Genomic DNA, 20,361 nt, shown 5'->3' on the forward strand with positions numbered 1-20,361 from the left:
CACTGAAATTAATGATTATATAGACACTACGCGTTATTATTTAGCACAGAAATACCTGCTTGCTTGCTTTGACTTTGATCATCTCTGTATTCACTTTAGATACAGAAAGACCGGATGATATTATTTATTTCAGGAATCTCTTTGCTATCATTTGAAAGTGAACACCGACTGACCATAATATTAAATCACAAGAAAGACATTCGTGTCAGGCAGAAATAGGTTCGGTGCAGATACTAGTTTCCGTTTCATCACCGAAATAAAAAAAACGGCTTACCTGTTTTGTAGTTTAACTTTAAGATAGACAATATATGTTTTAAATACATTTTAAAAACTTATACTCGTCGAAAAACATCCGTTTTTTAATGTTTAGTTTGATGAACTCCTAAATATGAGACGCAGAGCATAACCCGTTCGGCTAAATTACATGCGCAAGCATGGCCAGCACGCAATAGCGCAACATCGATACAATGAAAAGCTATCCAAAATTTACATACTTAAATTAGATCGGAATTTACGTTTATAATAAATACAATTTTTTAAATAAAATAAGGTCAGAAGTAACAAAGTGCAGAACAAATATGCAAAATGCCTCAAGTGCACGGAAACAAAACACAAGCCAATTAGTTAAATCAGATAACCCAAAGTGATTTATAAATAAAATAAAACATAGAAATTATTAAAAGAACGAAAGACATAGTTTAATTTGCCAGCTTTGTCTTTTAAATGTCGAAACAAAGAGGCAAGGCTTTATTAACATAGAGACCTCTTATGGACGTGAAGCCCGGTCACAGGGGTTGTTGGGTTTATTAACGCATTTTAAAAATATTTATTGAAAGCTGCTACTTCACATATTATTTGCAGCATTATCATAATATGCAGTATATTAATATATTGTGAGAAAGCTGTTATATGTGAAATCAGATAATGTGTGCACCCATACGGCCAAAATTAAATGATCCTCATTTCATAACACATCTGCGACGATTCGACTGTGAGATTGGTAGTCGAATCAGGCTTCTCCTATCGATGCATCGAATCTTCGACTATTCGGGGTCACCCCTACTGTGAAGGTAAGCTTATCTTCACTTCTGCTATACAGGGCACATTCTACTAGGAGTATGGCATCTTCTCAGGCCCTTCTATATGGGGCCTCTATGCAGTATGTGCGCAATGCTGCAGGGTGATCCACTCTGCATACTTTTATGAGGTACTATAGTTTGAACCTCTCATCCTTACCTGGTATTCAGGTTCCTATGTTCTGATCTGTGCATGACACTTTTCACAACATGACAATTCTAATGGCATAATGGGCATTTGTTACCCAAATGGTATTTTCATGTTGCAGCATTGAGTTACCTCAAAAGGAAACGTCTTGGTTACGACTGCAACCTCTGTTCTCTGAGATAGGGAACGAGCTGCGTCTCATTGCCATAACTCCTTATACCTGTAGCGCTTGCTTAATTTTTTCAGCAAGTTTTAAAAGGGGACGGAGTTTTGAAATGTTACGAAGGTGATGAAAAGAAATCTTACAGATGTATTTTACGTGGTCACTAAAGGTAAGTTGTGGATCAAACCTGATACCTAGGTTTGTAATCGTGGAGGAAAGGGTAATGATCTGGCCATCAAAAGTGAACTGGGATATAGGCGAAGAGCGGATCTGGTGTGAAGTACCAACAAGTAGTGCCTCTGTTACAGGCTAGTTTTACAGTTATTCAGATGCGTGAATGCTGTGGCGTTCCTCCCCAAAGTGTTATTTCATGACACAGCGTCTGGTTCCCCTTCTCAGGGAACAGAGGTAACAGCCGTAAAAGAAACATTTACCTTATTGGCGAAGATAGTCAAAATGTGGAACGGAGTTTTAGGATATTTTTTTTAGTGCAGTGTTCTTCACATCCAACCTTGGAGAGCCGGTGCCCTGCAAAGTTTAGCTCCAACCTTAATCAAACACACCTACCTGTGATTTTCTAGTTATCATGAAGATATTGATTAGCTTGCTCAGGTGTGTTTAATTAAAGTTGGAGCTAAACTCTGCATGGCACTGGCTCTCCAGGGTTGGATGTGAAGAACACTGCTCTAGTGGAATGAAATTGACTGACAGCACTCTAACAAGTGGACAAACAAATGCGCTAAATTAGAGAAAAAGTAAGTGGGTTCAATATCATTGGTCCTAAAAAGTGAGTGGGTCTTGTCCCATATATATACATAATTGTTCCGACACCCATGTGAAAATGTATAAACAAACTTTAAAGTATTTTACAGCATGAAATGACTTAAACAAATTCACGTTTAAAAGATGTATAAATAATTGCAAATAATCTATATCTTCTTGGCACACTTTAATGTGTACTGACATGTCATAGACTGGAACTTATTGAGGTCGGAGCTAGGACAATTTCTGAAATCTGAGTTGTCAGCATTAATCCAAAGTAAAACACACAAACAGTAAACTATGCAAAAGCTATCATTCAGAGCAATATGGGCAGTGTTTTAAGTAGAAAAAAAGATAGCTACATTTAACATGGCCAATTTAATTCAATTCAATTCAATTAAATTTTATTTATTGTTTCAAAGCAGCTTTACATTAAAAAAGCAGTTCAATCCTCCCAATTTTGGATTATTCTTTAACGTATAACAGTATGATGACCAGTATGATTCACCTTACACAGACCTGGTCCCGTATTTCACAGTGCACTTAAAAAGAAAAATGTCCCGTTTCCAGTAAATTTCTAAAGAAAAAAAGGATATGACTGAATTTAGTTCTCCAATAATGCTTCAACTGGGAGGGGGGCACAAAATCTTTCTGGGGGGCACGTTCCTCTTTGCCCGCCGTGGTGCTGGGCCTGTGTATATTGTTTAACTTATTTTGAATAATATATTTCTTCAATGTTTTATGACATCAAATATTTTAGTAGTCGTAAAAATTCTCCTTTTGTAATGCATAGAAACAATAGCAGCATAGCATTCAGTATTTTGTTTGACTTGCAACATTCTTTTAAACAATTTCAGTCTTTAAAGAATCTTCTTTCTGCTTTATTAATACATTTATTTATATTAAATATTCTGTTCTACTGTTCACAGACACAAACGTGGTGTTTTAAAGCCGTACATATAATATCCCCATGAAAGCAAACTGTTCAGGGGGTACAGACAGACTAAATTAAAGTTTTTTATTAATATTAATAAATATTTGTGATGAATTGGTAAACAGTCAGTTTATTCATTTACCACATTAAGAAAGTTGCATGTTACTTACATTTGGAAAAGGAAAGGTTATTATCAAAGAATTACATTTGTCAATAAATACCATCAATAGAAGGGTCCACAATCATACTCACAGACAGAATAAGAAGGATAGACTATACAGTATAAACAGGGCATGATGTAAACAAAGCACTCTACTGTAGTCAAACTGCTTGCATAGTTTAGGTTCTGCTCCAAAGCATTGTGACCTGCATGCTGACTTTGTGTCTCATTTTCCTTCTTAAAGCATCTTTGATTTCTTTAGTTCTGAAGCAGTATATCATTGGATTGACAACAGGGGGCAACAGACTGTAGCACATAACTAGCACCATCCGAATGGCAGGTGGTATTGGCACTACTAATTCATATGCATAGATAAAACATCTAGGAACATAGTACAGAAAGATAACAAGCAGCTGTGGAGTGCAGGTTAAGAATGTTTTATATCGTGCCTGACTGTTAGAGATTTTAAAAACCGATGTGATGATGGCAACAAAAGAAAAAATAATAAAAGCCAAAGGGGCCAAAAGAACAAACATGGCACTTCCAAATATATACAGATGTTTTTCTTTATAGTTTCCACAAGATAATTTTTTCACTGAACCTTGGTCACAATAGTTTTGGGTTATTACATTAGAAGCACAGTAGGGTTCATCAAAGGTTTCATAAGTAGTGACCCCCAACAAAATTATTAACATTGTCCAAATCACTGCACATGCCATTAAAATGTTTTTATTTGTTATAATCGCACAATATCTAAGTGGGTTGCGCACTGCAACAAATCGATCAATGGCCATTAATAGCAGAATAAAAGAATTAACACTCCCTAAATAATGAACAAAAAACATTTGCACAAAGCAGCTATAAAACAATATAGTGTTGACATTAAAAAGGTATTTTGAAAATGCTGTAGGCAGCGTCACAGTTCCAAAAACAAGATCAGACATGGCAAGATTACAGAAGATTAAATATGTGGGTTTCTGAAGGCTTCTGTCATATGCAATAAATGAAATTATAAAGATGTTTCCTCCTGCCAGTGTCAAGTAGACAAAAAACAAAAAGCTCCCCACAGCTCCATAATACTGCGCTTGGAGTCCTGGAAATCCCTGCAGGTGGAATTCAGATATGTTGGTGAAAGTCATGGCTCTGGGAACAATTCACAATGACCTGATGCACATTCAATGTAAAAAACAATGTCAAAAGAAAGCTGAAATACACCGTATATATAGTCATATCTGCAAAAAGATTAGACTAAAACACAAAATAGCTCATAACTGAGATACTTCCAAAGAAACTAATCTCAAGTTATAAAATTGATTTATTAAGTGATCTTGCATTAACTGACAAACAAACTGCAAACCTAAAGTAATGCACAGACAAAGAAAACCTTGCATAGATGCATATGCTATACAAATGAAAGACCATCTATCTTTAAATACCAGAAAACACCTCCCACATTTGACGTGTTGTTTGGGGTTCCATTTGAGAACAGTTTCTCAATATTACGCCAATAGATGACGCTATGGGAGATCCTCCCCTCTTTCGATTTTCTGAAGCTTTTTTGTAGAACAACGCCAGCTGGTCAATGCCTGCCATGATGACTTATAGAGGAGTGGTTTTCGCCACTACATAACGACCGTCTTTAAAGGAGATGTCTCTCGTCCACGTTGTCCACTGTGGAGTACAATTTGGGAATTCACAGCATCACTGTACAGCCGGTGATGTTCTGCCCTGTTTCACAGCCTAGTTCACAGCACACATTTTGCCTCGCTTGGCACAGGTTGTACTCTGCCATGGGTTCACAGTGCCCCTGTATGTTCGGCAGTGCCCACACTAACTTGCTTTGGTCATTTAATTTGTTGCATTTTGCTTATCTCAAACCACCCAAGTTAGAGTGGTCACATCGCATTTTGGCACAGTTCGCCAGTAAAGAGTCCAGCAATTGTGACTGTTTTTCTTAGAGTGATTTTACCTGTGTGTGTGGGCATAGAAGGATGGTCTGCATGCCAGCTGTACGTCGTGTGCTTGGTTGTGGTTCGGACTCTGGCTTCATACGAGACCATCTCTCTCAGGAGCGCGCACTAGTTGTGTGTCTGGTCTGAGCTGTTCCATCCGAGGCATTTTTGTGCTTGAGAAGGCCACATGTTGCCCTGACCCCCTTTGGCACCGTTAAGTGCTCAGGTGTGGGCAGCTGCTTGCATATCTGCTCCCCATTTGGCGACTTAGATGCATAATGCGTCATGGTCATGTGGCTGAGGGCATTAGCCAATCTCAGTTTGGTTTGGGCTTACTGGATCTGTGCTCAACAAGGAGAAGGTACATGCTTTGTGCTTCTACCTGTTGCACTCCCATAGAGGACACGCTATGCTTGGCCAAGCGTCAGCAGTTTGTGTGCCCCATTTGGGTTCTGCTGCTGGTAAGCACGGAATTGTGGTGAGGATCAGTTATTCAGGTCCCCGAACTGCCAGAATCGGCTGCGGTTCTGTAAGGACACTCCAACCTGCTGTACAATCTGTTTGCAAGGGTGTTATGTAATGACTTAGATGCTCTGTCGTGTTGCGCTTTGAGATGCGTACGAGAGTCGCAAACCCTTTCTACTCTATGCCCTTCTTATGCTGTGTGCATAAAGGTGTGAAATGAACATCTACGACATGGTGCGCTGTCCCGTGTCGAGTGTTCTACCTTTACAGCACCGGGTAGTTGGCCGCGTTTCAGGCTGTCTACCTTGAGGGTTTCGACGCAGCTCCTTTGGCGTTTTGCACGATGCCTCTGGGCGCGCAGTGACTTATGGGCGTGCAGTGGTTATCAGAATCTAGGGAGTAAAGTGGGACACCTCGCTCTCTTATAGTGTCCCTTTAGAAATGATGTGCCTAAAACCCCCATCAGCGCCATTAGAGTGCAGGTGGTTACAATCTGCCGTCTATTCTGGCTCTATGTGAGCTATGCCTGGTCTGGGTTTTATATGTTTATCTGAGTGCTCGGACCCCGACACAGCATTCTGAGCAGCTCTTTGTGCCACAGCGGCAGTGTTGGGGGCTTTTGTAAGCAGAGGATACTGTGTTAGATGCGGACCCATTTGCTGGGGCTTTCCGAGCTCCCTCTGTGAGTTACTTCCACCCCACCTAGCAGTCAGCTGCTGGGTTGGGTGCTGAGGGAGGGCGACAGTTTGCCCCGGCTTTCAGGTTGTGGTGGGTGTCTAATCGACAGTCGCATGGTTAATGCGTATTCACAGTGTGTACTGCATGTTGCCAGTACTACTGTGTTACTGCTAATTTTGAGGTATAGAGCTGTATGCACTTCATACTCGTTTCTTTCACAATAGCTATCCTGTTGTGCATCTTATGCTAAGCCAGCAGATGCCCAGTACAAGTATGCTTGCTTTGGCAATTTAATTTGTTGCATTTTGCTTATCTGCTGCCTTGTGTAATGTAGCGATAAGACCTATATGCTGGCTGTGTCTGTCCTGGGTCGGAAGGAGTTTTTGGTTGGGTCCCTCGAGGCTCTGGCATCCAATCTTTTTCATGTTAGCTTACACAGACTGGGCTAAGACTGTGCTATGTGCTACTACTCAGCGTTACGGGGCATGGGTTTGAGTAAGCTCCACTGAGGCTGCTCTTCGCTGTTCTCACGGCGTTGTTCTATACAGTTTTTTTATAGCGGAGGGTCTGTTCTTTCATTTGATATATTTTATGTTTATTAAAAGAAGAACATTTTCTGGAAGGCATTAAACTAAAAGTGGGTGGCAACTTTTTTTTAAACACTGCAGTGTTTTAAAAACTGTTCAGCGAAAAGAATAAGGAGAACCATCGATAAAATGAAAACAGAAATGTTAAACGGAAATCCCCTTTTAAATGCCTAATTTAAACCTGTATTTGTAGTTCAATTTATAAATACAGTAATTTATTACTCTTTTTAAATCGCTTTTTGAAATACATTTTGAAATTCCATTATTTAATTAAGAATTTATAAATGCAATTTAAAATGATGAACTTATTGAGTGTTTTATGTTGTTTTTGTAAATTGTTATATTAATTTGAACTATTTATTAATGGATATATATTTAATTTCTACGTTATTTTTATAATCTCACTTTTTATTGCCTAATAAAATGTTACATAATGATTTTTTTTGTAACTTTGTCTATTTATTTATAGAATAATTAATGAATTTTTAAACAAATCTATTAATTGCTATTTTTATTTTCCAGGTAGTTATTAAATATTGAAGTTCTTTATTACATTTTGCATGACTCTTGTGGTCCTCCATAGACTGGAACTTTTTTGAGGTCGGAGCTAGGACAATTTCCAAAATCTGAGTTGTCAGCATTAATCCAAAGTAAAACACACAAACAGTAAACTATGCAAAAGCTATCATTCAGAGCAATATGGGCAGTGTTTTAAGTAGAAAAAAAGATAGCTACATTTAACATGGCTAATTTAATTACATTTAAATTCAATTTTATATATTGTTTCAAAGTAGCTTTACATTAAAAAAGCAGTTCAATCCTCCCAATTTTGGATTATTCTTTAACGTACAACAGTATGATGACAAGTATGATTCACCTTACACAGACCTGGTCCCGTGTTTCAACAGTGCACTTAAAAAGAAAAATTTCCCGTTTCCAGTAAATTTCTAAAGAAAAAAGGATATGACTGAATTTAGTTCTCCAATAATGCTTCAACTGGGAGGGGGGCACAAAATCTTTCTGGGGGGCACGTTCCTCTTTGCCCGCCGTGGTGCTGGGCCTGCGTATATTGTTTAACTTATTTTGAATAATACATTTCTTCAATGTTTTATGACATAAAATATTTTAGTAGTTGTAAAAATCTCCTTTTGTAATGCATAGAAACAATAGCAGCATAGCATTCAGTATTTTTTTTGACTTGCAACATTCTTTTAAACAATTTCAGTCTTTAAAGAATCTTCTTTCTGCTTTATTAATACATTTATTTATATTAAATATTCTGTTCTACTGTTCACAGACACAAACTTGGTGTTTTAAAGCGCAGTACTTTAGTAGTTTAGCCGTACATATAATATCCCCATGAAAGCAAACTGTTCAGGAGAAATTCCAGGTAAACAATTGTACTTTTCTTTACTTCAGAACTAAAAACGTTGTTTGTACTAAAAGCAAACTGAAAATATCAATAAAAGAAAATTTTTGAATAGTAATATTTGCTCCGTCATGTTCTGGGTCTAGGGAGTGAATTTCAAGGGGGTACAGACAGACTAAATTAAAGTTTTTTATTAATATTAATAAATATTTGTGATGAATTGGTTTATTCATTTACCACATTTAGAAAGTTGCATGTTACTTACATTTGAAAAAGGAAAGGTTATTATCAAAGAAATACATTTGTCAATAAATGCCATCAATAGAAGGGTCCACAATCATACTCACAGACAGAATAAGAAGGATAGACTATACAGTATAAACAGGGCATGACGTAAATAAAGCACTCTACTGTAGTCAAGCTGCTTACATAGTTTAGGTTCTGCTACAAAGCATTGTGACCTGCATGCTGACTTTGTGTCTCATTTTCCTTCTTAAAGCATCTTTGATTTCTTTAGTTCTGAAGCAGTATATCATTGGATTGACAACAGGGGGCAGCAGACTGTAGCACATAACTAGCACCATCCGAATGGCAGGTGGTATTGGCACTACTAATTCATATGCATAGATAAAACATCTAGGAGCATAGTACAGAAAGATAACAAGCAGTTGGGGAGTGCAGGTTGAGAATGTTTTATATCGAGCCTGACTGTCAGAGATTTTAAAAACCGTTGTGATGATGGCAACAAAAGAAAACATAATAAAAGTCAAAGGGCCCAAGAGAACAAACATGGCACTACCAAATATATACAGATGTTTCTCTTTATAGTTTCCACAAGATAATTTTATCACTGTACTTTGGTCACAATAATTTTGGGTTAATACATTAGAAGCACAGTAGGGTTCATCAAAGGTTTCATAAGTAATAACCCCCAACAAAATTAATAACGTTGTCCAAATAACTGCACATGCCATTAAAATGTTTTTATTTGTTATAATAGCACAATATCTAAGTGGGTTGCGCACTGCAACAAAGCGATCAATGGCCATTAATAGCAAAATAAAAGAATTAACACTCCCTAAATAATGAACAAAAAACATTTGCACAAAGCAGCTATAAAACAATATAGTGTTGACATTGAAAAGGTATTTTGAAAATGCTGTAGGCAGCGTTACAGTTCCAAAAACAAGATCAGACACGGCAAGATTACAGAAGATTAAATATGTGGGTTTCTGAAGGGTTCTGTCATATGCAATAAATGAAATTATAAAGACATTTACTCCTGTCAGTAATAAGTAGATAAAAAGCAAAAAAGTTCCCACAGCTCCATAATACTGCGCTTGGAGTCCTGGAAATCCCCGTAGGTAGAATTCAGTGATGTTGGTGAAAGTCATGGCTCTGGAAAGACTTCACTATTAGCTGATGCACATTAACTGTAAAAAAACCATGTCAAAACAAAGCTGAAATACACAGTATATATAGTCATATTTGCAAAAAAGATTAGACTAAAACACAAAATAGCTCATAATTGACATACTTCCAAAGAAACTAATCTCGAGTTATAAAATGGAATTATTAAGTGATCTTGCATTTACTGACAAACAAACTGCAAACCTAAAGTAATGCACAGACAAAGAAAACCTTGCATAGATGCATATGCTATAGATATGAAAGACCATCTATCTTTAAATACCAGAAAACACCGCCCACATTTGATGTGTTGTTTGGGGTTCCCTTTTGAGAACAGTTTCTCAATATTACGCCACTAGTTGACGCTATGTGAGATCCATAGCGTCAGCTACTGGCGTAATATTGAGAAACTCTTTCAATTTTCTGAAGCTTTTTTGTAGAACAACGGCAGCTGGTCAATGCCTGCCATGATGACGTACAGAGGAGTGGTTTTCGCCGCTACATAATGACCGTCTTTAAAGAAGCATTTCACCCGTAGAAACAATAATCTTTATTGGAAGTGTGTCATATTTGTAGTCGAAATGTAACATTCATTAAGAATTTGGTGCCTATTTGACCTAGAAAAGGGGTGTTTGTAGTCTCACTCCCTCAACAAAGATATTGGACTTCCTTCTTTCAATGATGCAAAATGATGATTTTTACATCATTGAAAGAAGGAAGTGCAACACTGAAATCTATATTTCTCCTGTCTCAGCGGCAACTGAGAAAATGATGCATGACCATTCAAAAACATGACTGGGGTTCTAACTATACAAAGCTTTATGCAAATGGGTAAAGTGTCCCTTTAAGGCGTATCCTCACATTCTTTCTCTTCAATTAGTGTTATTGAAGCGTCGCTGTAGACTAGATTATTGCACGTGTAACGGACGTATGCCGCGTCCCTTACACACGCTCCGGCTGACATTTACATGGATATATTGCTTCGCTCCTTGAGGAAAAAGGTAAGCAAAGAGAATCTCCGGGGTTTTCACACGCGACTGTGTTCTTGGCAGTGAACCACCGCCGCCAGCGCGCCGAGCACGCGCACGCCCCCCTTGTACACTGTAAACCCCTTCACAAGGCGTGGCTGTTTTCTTGAGAAGATTTTTTGGTATAATAAAGTGCACGTCGCCGATTCTCAAGGGCTTCGGCCACAATCGGGCCATTTTCATAGCTACTGGCCTTGCACGCGTTCCCTTGCAAGTGTTCCGTTTACGTCACTTATGTGTGTCGTCGAACATGACGTAATACTTTGGAGGGGTTTGCTGTTGCAACTTGTCTATCAGCTAAGAACAGAGAGTGAACATTGCTCTCAGTGTCTGTGGTTCATGCAACATGTATTGCTCTATGAAGTGATCACCGGAAGGGCCGCGGCACGCATTGGAATTCCTTGTGCCCCCCAGGCTGTTTCGGGTGATGGCAGGAATTCATGCTAGCTATGTTGGGCTCTGATGTGTTGCATCCGATGGCTGCTGACACACAGCGGCCGTCGTAGACTGAAGCAACATATATTCTATGTGTAAGTGGGGAACCAATATGTATAATATATACGATTTATATATACAAAATATAGCTGCAAGCAGCGATGCCGGGGTCAAGCCGAAAAGGGCACAGAATGTATTGGTTGATGACCGTCATGATTTAAGATTTAAGAAGTTTTCAGTAGATTAAGGCAAATATAGCCATTTTTCAAATCTTGAGTGCTGTGTAGAAACAATGGGTTTTGCCTCAGGTCATGTTTGTGATGACACCCACCAAATTTAATATACATATGATTAAGCAATGTTGAGATATAGCCTCAAATGACTTGACCACTAGGGGGCACTGCACTAAAACAATAGATGGTGCCTCAGGTCATGATTGTGAAGACACCCACCAAATTTGGTGTACATACGATTAAGCAATGTGGAGATATAGCCTCAAATGACTTGACCACTAGGGGGCACTGCATCGAAACAATAGATGGTTCCTCAGGTCATGATTGTGATGACACCCACCAAATTTGATATACATATGATTAAGCAATGTTGAGATATAGCCTCAAATGACTTGACCACGAGGGGGCACTTCCCCGAAACAACAGATGGTGCCTCAGGTCATGATTGTGATGACACCCACCAAATTTGATATACATACAATTAAGCAATGTTGATATATAGCCTCAAATGACTTGACCACTAGGAGGCACTGCACCGATACAATAGATGGTGCATCAGGTCATGATTGTGATGACACCCACCAAATTTGGTGTACACATGATTAAGCAATGTGGAGATATGGCCTCAAATAACTTGACCACTAGGTGGCACTGCACCAAAACAATAGATGATGCCTTGGGTCATGATTGTGATGACACCCACAAAATTTGATATACATATGATTAAGCAATGTTGAAATATATCCTCAAATGACTTGACCACTGGGGGCACTGCACCGAAACAATATGGTGCCTCAGGTCATGATTCTGATGACAAATCCAAATTTGGTGTACATACGATAAAGTGATCTGGAGATAAAGCCTCAAAACTCTTAACCAGTAGGGGCACTGAAAAGTTTACAAGGGCTTTCAAAAAATGTCACTGATGAACTAGGTGGTGCTGTAACAAAACATTCCATACACCCTCAGTTCATGACATTTACAAGTTGTGAAACATTCACCTATTCATACAGTGTCAGCCACACAAGAGCCATCCAGCTCATCGGGAGCATTTGGGCTTAGATGTCTCACTCATGGACACCTCATCACTTGGTCAGGTGGAGCTGGGGTTTGAACCACCAACCTTCCGATTTGTGGACAACCTACACTAACCACTGAACCACTGCCAATACACACATCGATGTGCAAAACCTTTGCAAAGATATAGCCTCAAATCCATTTTCGTGCTCGCCATTATATTTGTTGATGTGCTATACAACAACTGACAAAAACTTTTTCTCTAGAGTCTAGATTGTGTGTACCAAATCCAAGCCAATCAAACGAACGCTGTAGGAGGAGTTTTGAAAAAGTTGGTATGCTTTGTTATTGAAAATGGCAGACAGAAAACGTTTTGATATCATTTGACTCGGCATGCCTCAAAGAATCTAACAATAGCACTTTCATGAATTTAGACTCAATTTTGCAGTAGTTATAAGCAAAAAAAAAATCACTTTTCAATGACTGTTATGACATATAACTCATGGACATTTTGACACTTGGTCAGGTGGAGCTGGGGTTTGAACCACCAACCTTCCGATTTGTAGACAACCACTAATAACCCCTGAACCACTGAACCACTGCCAATGTGCAAAACTTTTGCGAAGATATAGCCGCAAATCCATTGCGGCATGCTCATCAACATGCTCAAACTAGGTGGCGCTGTACCGAAACTGTGCACGCACCCTCAGGTCATGACTGCCATCAAAACTACCAAATCTCATGTGAATATGTTTAACTTTGGCGAAGATACTGCCTCAAATCCGTTTGTTCCCACGCTGCGTAAAATTTGTTGACGCGGTGTACGGAAACGGATTGGCGAATCGACACGAATTCCATAACTTTTTGCCATGAGTGTCTCTAGATGCTACACACCCATTCTTTACGCAAATTGGACAAAAGCTCTATGACGAGTTCGAAAAAGTAGGTTTTACAAACAATTCAAAATATCGAAATAATTAGCATGACGGAAATGACGTCATATGGTGCAATCGAATTGGCATGAGCCAAGGAATCAGAAGAAACAAGAATTGCGTTTCTATGACGTATGGGTCAGCAGTTATAACCAAAAATGCAAGTGAAAATTTGGACTGTTGGTGGCGCTATAGGGTTTGACAAAGACACTCCAAATTTGGTGTGGGGACTATTTGGAATGTCCTCTTTGAGTGTGCCAAATTTCATAACTTTCCAACAAAAAAAGTTAAAAATCAAAATGGCCGACCCCCAAAATGGCCGACTGAAAACCATTTGGTATCGTTTGACTCGGCATGCCTCAAGGAATCTAACAATAGCACTTGTATAATTTTAGACTCAAGTTTGCAGTAGTTATAAGCAAAAATAGCCATTTTTCAAATCTCGTGAACACTAGGTGGCGCTGTGATGAAACTGGGCACGAACCCTCAGGTCATGACTGCCATCAAAACTACCAAGTGTCGTGTGAATACGTTTAACTTTGGCGAAGATACAGCCTCAAATCCGTTTTTACGCACTCTACGTAAAATTCGTTGACGCGGATACGGAAACGGATTGGCGAATCGACACGAATTCCATAACTTTTTGCCATGAGTGTCTCTAGATGCTACAGACCCATTTTTTATGCAAATTGGACAAAAGCTCTAGGACGAGTTCGAAAAAGTAGGTTTTACAAACAATTCAAAATATCAAAATAAATAGCATAACCGAAATGACGTCATATGGTGCAATCGAATCAGCATGAGCCAAGGAATCAGAAGAAACAGGGGCGGATCTAGAAAATTATTTATGGGGTGGCAAGGGGGTGGCATGAGAACTACAAGGGGTGGCAATGAAGTAAGCGTCCTTGCATGGTTGTCGTGGATTCAAGAAATTATATACTGTATATACTATATTCTGTGAACACTGGACCTCAAATTTTTATAACATTAATAAACGCAACAACAAATGTTCCTATAAGTAAGTACCCAAGCAGCTACCTTTAGCATCTCTGTAGCACCCTTTGTCTTAATACTAAGTTAATACATACAGCTTATCAATATCTAAAAACACTGACTGGTTGAACATAATGGTATAAAGACAGTTATATAAATAAAATAGGATTGCCTAGTTTATATTTATGTAAAACATATTTGAAAGGCAAACATCTCTTTCTCTCATAACCCTCTTCGTTAATCCTTTCACTCACTTGATGATGGATTTCTGTCTTTTCACTTCTTTTTAGCTCTTTGCCATCCATATGTTTCTTTCCTTCATTACTTCATCTATTCTTTTCCCTTCCACAACATATTTTTCTGTTTTATTTGTACCTTCCACTCCCATAGTATTTGATTTTTCTATTCTTTTTGGTAAAAAGAATGGATATCAGCCTTTCTTTTAATAATATCCTGGAAAATGCCGCATTAAGTTGTCTTTCAAGCTTTCTAAACATACACAACACTGAATAGTTTTGTCTCCTTAACGAAGACAAATAAAAACATTAGACTATATCATAACGAGCGATTTCATATGCACGTATGGAATATTTTGATTGATGCAGTAGCTAACAAGACATGACGGGCTAGAAAGAACTGCTTAAAAGATATTTACTGCTTACATAAACCTGCAGTTCAGTTGTTTTAACTACCAAGCAACTACCTCGTGCAATATTTAACATCAATTTAATTTTTTTTTTTATCCTGATGCAACTTTTATCTATAAATATGACCGTATTTAGTACTCTGATTTGCCGATGTGATGCTCAACTTAACCACTTTAAGACACTAAAGAGAATTTGTTTTGGCAGCATGTGATGATGTGAGGTGCTTTATTAGATCAGAATTCCTCGCTACAGACGTGAAGAGACTCTTTCTTCATGGGCATAAGTTGCACGTTCATAATCATTCTTGCCTTTAACCTCAACGATGGAAAAGTAACGTTTGTGCTTTTTATACTTTGTGTTTGCGTCCGCTACCTTTGTTTTGAGCTCGTTGTACTTCCCATCGCTCTGTTGTTGCGGGTTTGTGCGACTCGGAAGGGATGGACTGCAGCGCGAGAACCGGGCTGCATGTGAGTGCCTTGGATGGGGCGATGCATCCTTTCACCGCAGTTTCCAAACGTCTCCAACCACGCCAGAAAAGATCGCTAGATTTGTCCTAGTCGCTTTTTTAATAAAGTCGCTAAAGGGGTCTAAAAAGTTTCTTAATCTAGCGACCAAGTCACTAAGTTGGCAAATCTGCGCGGACTTTTTTTACACTGTAAAAGACTTTCTGCTCGGACTGACTGCATGCTTGTGTATGAACTCTGCTGCCTCTGGTTGGCTAACGATGGAAATTAAGCCAATCACCATCAGCTACGTGGTTGTCCCACCCCGTCTAAGACACACACACACCAATCATCGTCAGATATGTGTCTCCCACCCCTAAACACACGCAGAGAAAAACTACATTGCCTTTCTGGTTAAAAGAGCCTACTCGGGTATAAATTATATATATTAGGATACCCGCGCTGGGGTGGCATATGGGGTGGCAATGCTTTTATTTAGGGTGGCAACTGCCACCCCGTGCCACCCCGGTAGATCCGCCCCTGAGAAGAAACAAGAATTGCGTTTCTATGACGTAAGGGTCAGCAGTTATAACCAAAAATGTAAGTGAAAATTTGGACTGTTGGTGGTGCTATTGGGTTTGACATAGACACTCCAAATTTGGTGTGGTGACTATTTGGAATGTCCTCTATGAGTGTGCCAAATTTCATAACTTTCCTACGTACGGTTCTATGGGCGGCCATAGACGCAATGGCGGAAGAAGAAGAATAATAGATAATAATAATAATAATAATAATAATAATAATAAGAAAACTAACAATCCCAATAGGGGTCTCGCCCATTCTGGGCTTGACCCCTAAATATATTTGCTTGTGCCTGTTACAGACGCATTGCAGAGAGAATCAGCTCGCTGGCGAGCTGTTACAAGTGTTTCTGTTTAAAGGAGACGTCTCTCATCCACGTTGTCAACTGTGGAGTACAATTTGGGGATTCACAGCATCACTGTACAGCCGGTGATGTTCTGCCCTGTTTCACAGCCTAGTTCACAGCACATATTATGAAACTGGCATCCGGCACGCGCCTGGTGAGCCGTTACTGTGTGTTTCAGTGCATAAGGAGATCACACTCTCTTTCTGCATGGGCTCTGCTGACCTAGACTCGGTTTTCCTATGGCTCTGTGTATCAATGACACCTAAGCCTCCAGAGTGGCTGCAGACCCTGACTCAGTGTTTCTAACGGATCGCTCCTGTACATTGTTCATGCACATCTGCATTGCGCACTGTGCAGTACAGCTCAGGAGTTCATGACGTCCCTGCACTACGTGACGTTCTGCCCACACTCCTGCACTACGCAGCAGCATAGTTTCTCAAACACAGTATGAAACTGGCACCATGCGTGTGGGCTGCAAGCCGTTGCTAAAATGTTCCTATGTGCGTGGAATTGAAACTTTCCACATTTGTATCTTGTATCCAGCCTTCCCAAGTTGTGTGCTGTGGCAGGTTTGACTGGTTGTGCCTTACACGTAAACCCCTGTGGCCCAGCCGCAGGTCTAAGCACACACATGCCTCGCTTGGCACAGGTTGTACTCTGCCATGGGTTCACATCGCCCCTGTACGTTCGGCAGTGCCCACCCTAACTTGCTTTGGTCATTTAATCTGTTGCATTTTGCTTATCTCAAACCACCCAAGTTGGAGCGGTCACATCGCATTTTGGCACAATTCGCCAGTACAGTGTCCAGCAATTGTGACTGTTTTTCTTAGAGTGATTTTACCTGTGTGTGTGGGCATAGAAGGATGGTCTGCATGCCAGCTGTACGTCGTGTGCTTGGTTGTGGTTCGGACTTTGGCTTGATGCGAGACCATCTCTCTCAGGAGTGCACACTAGTTGTGTGTCTGCTCTGAGCTGTTCCACCCGAGGCATTTTTGTGCTTGAGAAGGCCACATGTTGCCCTGACCCCCTTTGGCACCGTTAAGTAATAATAATAATAATAATAATAATATATTTTATTTGTAAAGCACTTTTCATAGTTAAAAACAATCTCAAAGTGCTACAGAGTATACACAAATTAAAACATAAGTATTAACATAGTTAAGAACATGAGTGAAAAGATAAAAATATTAGCAAACAGTAAAAAATGCTTGATTAAAAAGAAAGGTTTTCAGTTCTTTCTTAAAAGAATCCATGGCTTGAGGGGCCCTTAGATTGTCTGGAAGGGAATTCCAAAGGCGTGGCGCAGCTGAGCAGAAGGCTCGATCTCCCATAGTGCGAAGCTTACATCTGGGGGGTTGAAGAAGGGCTTTGTTTCCAGAGCGGAGGTTGCGTGAAGAGTTTTGTGTAGTGAGTAGTTCCTTTAAGTAGGGGGGTGCGTTTCCGTGGATGCATTGATGAGTAAGTAGGATGATTTTGTAATTGATCCTGTATGATACAGGGAGCCAGTGGAGTGAGTGAAGTATGGGTGTAATATGATCATACTTTCTTATCCTCATTAGGATTCTGGCAGCACTGTTTTGAATATATTGAAGTTTTTGAAGGCTTTTTCCAGGAATCCCATAGAGGAGAGCGTTGCCATAGTCCAGCCTCGAGGATACAAAAGCATGGACAAGTTTTTCAGCATCTGCCAGACCAAGTGTGGGACGGAGTTTAGCAATGTTCCTAAGGTGATAGAATGAGGTCTTACACAAGTGTTTTATGTGGGCATCAAATGTGAGTTGAGCATCAAATCTTACGCCCAGATTGGTGACTGTCGATGATAGTGAGATGTTTTGACCAGAGAATGTAATATGGGTTATATTTGATGACTGAACCTGATGTGGTGTACCGACTAAAATAGCTTCTGTTTTGGAGCTATTTAGCTGTAGGAAATTAGTCTTCATCCATGCTTCAATCTCCTCAAGGCAGGAACTCAGTGATGACAGGATAGCTTTAGATGAATTATGATTGGTCTTTATATATAGCTGAGTGTCATCGGCATAACAATGAAAAGATATTCCATGCCTGTTGATGATGTGGCCAAGGGGAAGGGTATAAATGGTGAACAGGATTGGTCCAAGAACCGACCCTTGAGGAACACCGCATGTGACTGTGTGCTTTTTAGATTTTACATCTCCCAAGGAGACATACTCTGTTCTTCCAGACAGGTAGGACTGGAACCAGCTCAGGGCAGTGTCAGAAAGATGAATAGTGTGGTGAAGACGCTGAAGGAGGGTATTGTGATCAACCGTGTCAAATGCTGCAGATAGATCCAGTAGGATGAGTAGCGATGGCGATCCGGAGTCAGCTGCCATTAATAGGTCATTTGTGACCCTGACCAAAGCTGTTTCTGAACTGTGGGCGGAACGGAAACCGGACTGAAATTTTTCAAAAAGGAGGTTTGATGTTAGGTGATCCTCTAGTTGGGCGGCAACAACTTTTTCTAGAACTTTGGACAGGAATGGTAAGTTGGAAATAGGCCTGTAGTTTTCGAGAGCTTCAGGGTCTAAAGTAGGCTTTTTTAGAAGTGGTTTAATGACACCAGTTTTGAGAGCCGATGGAACATGTCCAGTGTGAAAGGTTGATGACATTGGTTATCAGGGGACTAAGAGAACTGATGTTTGTTTTCACCAGAGCTGTAGGAAATGGGTCCAGTGTACAGGTGGATGCTTTCATCCTGCCGACGATGTCCTCAACTTGTTGCTTTGAAATTTCAGAAAAATAACAGAGAGGCTGGAAAATCCCAGACTGTGGGTCAGCAGTAGGGACAGACAGAGCAGGGGAGCTGGAGAGAAGAGAGCGGATGGTGTCAACTTTTTTCCTGAAAAAAGTGATAAAGCTATTGCATTTCTCTTCTGATGTGTCACTGTATGATGCAGTTTGTGGCTTGATGAGATTATTAATGGTAGAGAAAAGCTGCTTGGAGTTTCCCTGATTTTTACTGATGATATTTGAGTAGAACTGTGTCCGTGCTTTCTTTAATGACACTGAGTAAGTCTTTTGATGTTCTTGATAGGCTATTTTGTGAACAGTAAGTCCAGTTTTTGAGACACGCCGCTCGAGTACACGCCCAGCTTTTTTCATTTTCCGTAGTTCTGAAGTGAACCAGGGGGATGAACGTGAGAAAGTGACTGTTCGTGTTTTTACAGGTGCATGTAAGTCCAAAATACTGCTCAGAGTGTTGTTATAAAAATCCAATGATTCATTTACTGATGTAAAATTTGCTGATGGGATTTGCAGGAGGTCCAAAGCCATAGAGTCAGTGTTGATATTTCTTATGTTTCTGAAGGAGATTTGACGTTTTGGTTTGGTGAAATGAGAGAAATTCACCTCCATTGAGATAACTTTGTGATCGGACACTCCAAGATCGTATACCAGCAGGTTTTCAAGGGGGACAGAGTCGGTAATAACCAGGTCAAGAGTATGTCCTCTGTTGTGTGTTGGGACGTCAACATGCTGTGTGAGATTTAAACTGTCCAATAGCTGTAGAAAATCAACCGCTGGATGACAGGAGGGGGTGTCAACGTGAATGTTCAAATCTCCAAGTATGACAATATTTTCAGAAGTAGTACAGAAGGAGGTGAGAAATTCATTTATCTCTAAGATAAAAGCTGGATTTTGCTTAGGAGGCCGATAAATAAGAAGAATAGTCATATTGAAGGGTGGTTTACATCTGAAAGCAAGGCATTCAAAGGTGGACAGCGTATGCAGAGACAACGGGGTGAGTTTTAAGTCACTGCGGTGTAATACTGCTAGGCCACCACCACGACCAGAGTGGCGGGCTTTTTCCAAGTATTGATAACCAGGGGGACAGGCTTCATTTAGTGTAAAATATCCCTCTGGCTGATGCCAGGTCTCAGTAAGACACATGATGTCAATATTCCTGTCCAATATGTGCCTATGTATATGTCACAAGGTGACGATCTTTTGGGCGGAACCAAAAGTCGGGAAACTTTGGTTCC

The 20,361-nt window shown here is 39.9% G+C and overlaps 2 protein-coding genes across 2 annotated transcripts; both read right to left on the bottom strand.

Moving 5' to 3' along the window:
• Window positions 1–3,310: 3,310 nt before the first annotated feature.
• LOC135770392 (olfactory receptor 52N2-like) lies at window positions 3,311–4,385 on the bottom strand. The gene has a single exon (XM_065280090.1). The coding sequence runs from the start codon at window positions 4,380–4,382 to the stop codon at window positions 3,423–3,425; it is 960 nt and encodes a 319-aa protein (XP_065136162.1). The 5' UTR covers window positions 4,383–4,385; the 3' UTR covers window positions 3,311–3,422.
• Window positions 4,386–8,702: 4,317 nt separating this feature from the next.
• LOC135770393 (olfactory receptor 10K1-like) lies at window positions 8,703–9,688 on the bottom strand. Its single transcript, XM_065280091.1, has one exon. It carries the CDS (start codon window positions 9,686–9,688, stop codon window positions 8,729–8,731), a length of 960 nt encoding a protein of 319 aa, XP_065136163.1. The 3' UTR covers window positions 8,703–8,728.
• Between the last annotated feature and the right edge of the window lie 10,673 nt (window positions 9,689–20,361).

Source organism: Paramisgurnus dabryanus, chromosome 8 (genome assembly GCF_030506205.2).
Source record: "Paramisgurnus dabryanus chromosome 8, PD_genome_1.1, whole genome shotgun sequence".
NCBI lineage: Eukaryota > Metazoa > Chordata > Actinopteri > Cypriniformes > Cobitidae > Paramisgurnus > Paramisgurnus dabryanus.

What these genes read in the sequence shown, in the direction of transcription:
- LOC135770392 (XM_065280090.1), bottom strand. Translation starts at nt 4,382, where the DNA reads ATGACTTTCACCAACATATCTGAATTCCACCTGCAGGGATTTCCAGGA.
- LOC135770393 (XM_065280091.1), bottom strand. Translation starts at nt 9,688, where the DNA reads ATGACTTTCACCAACATCACTGAATTCTACCTACGGGGATTTCCAGGA.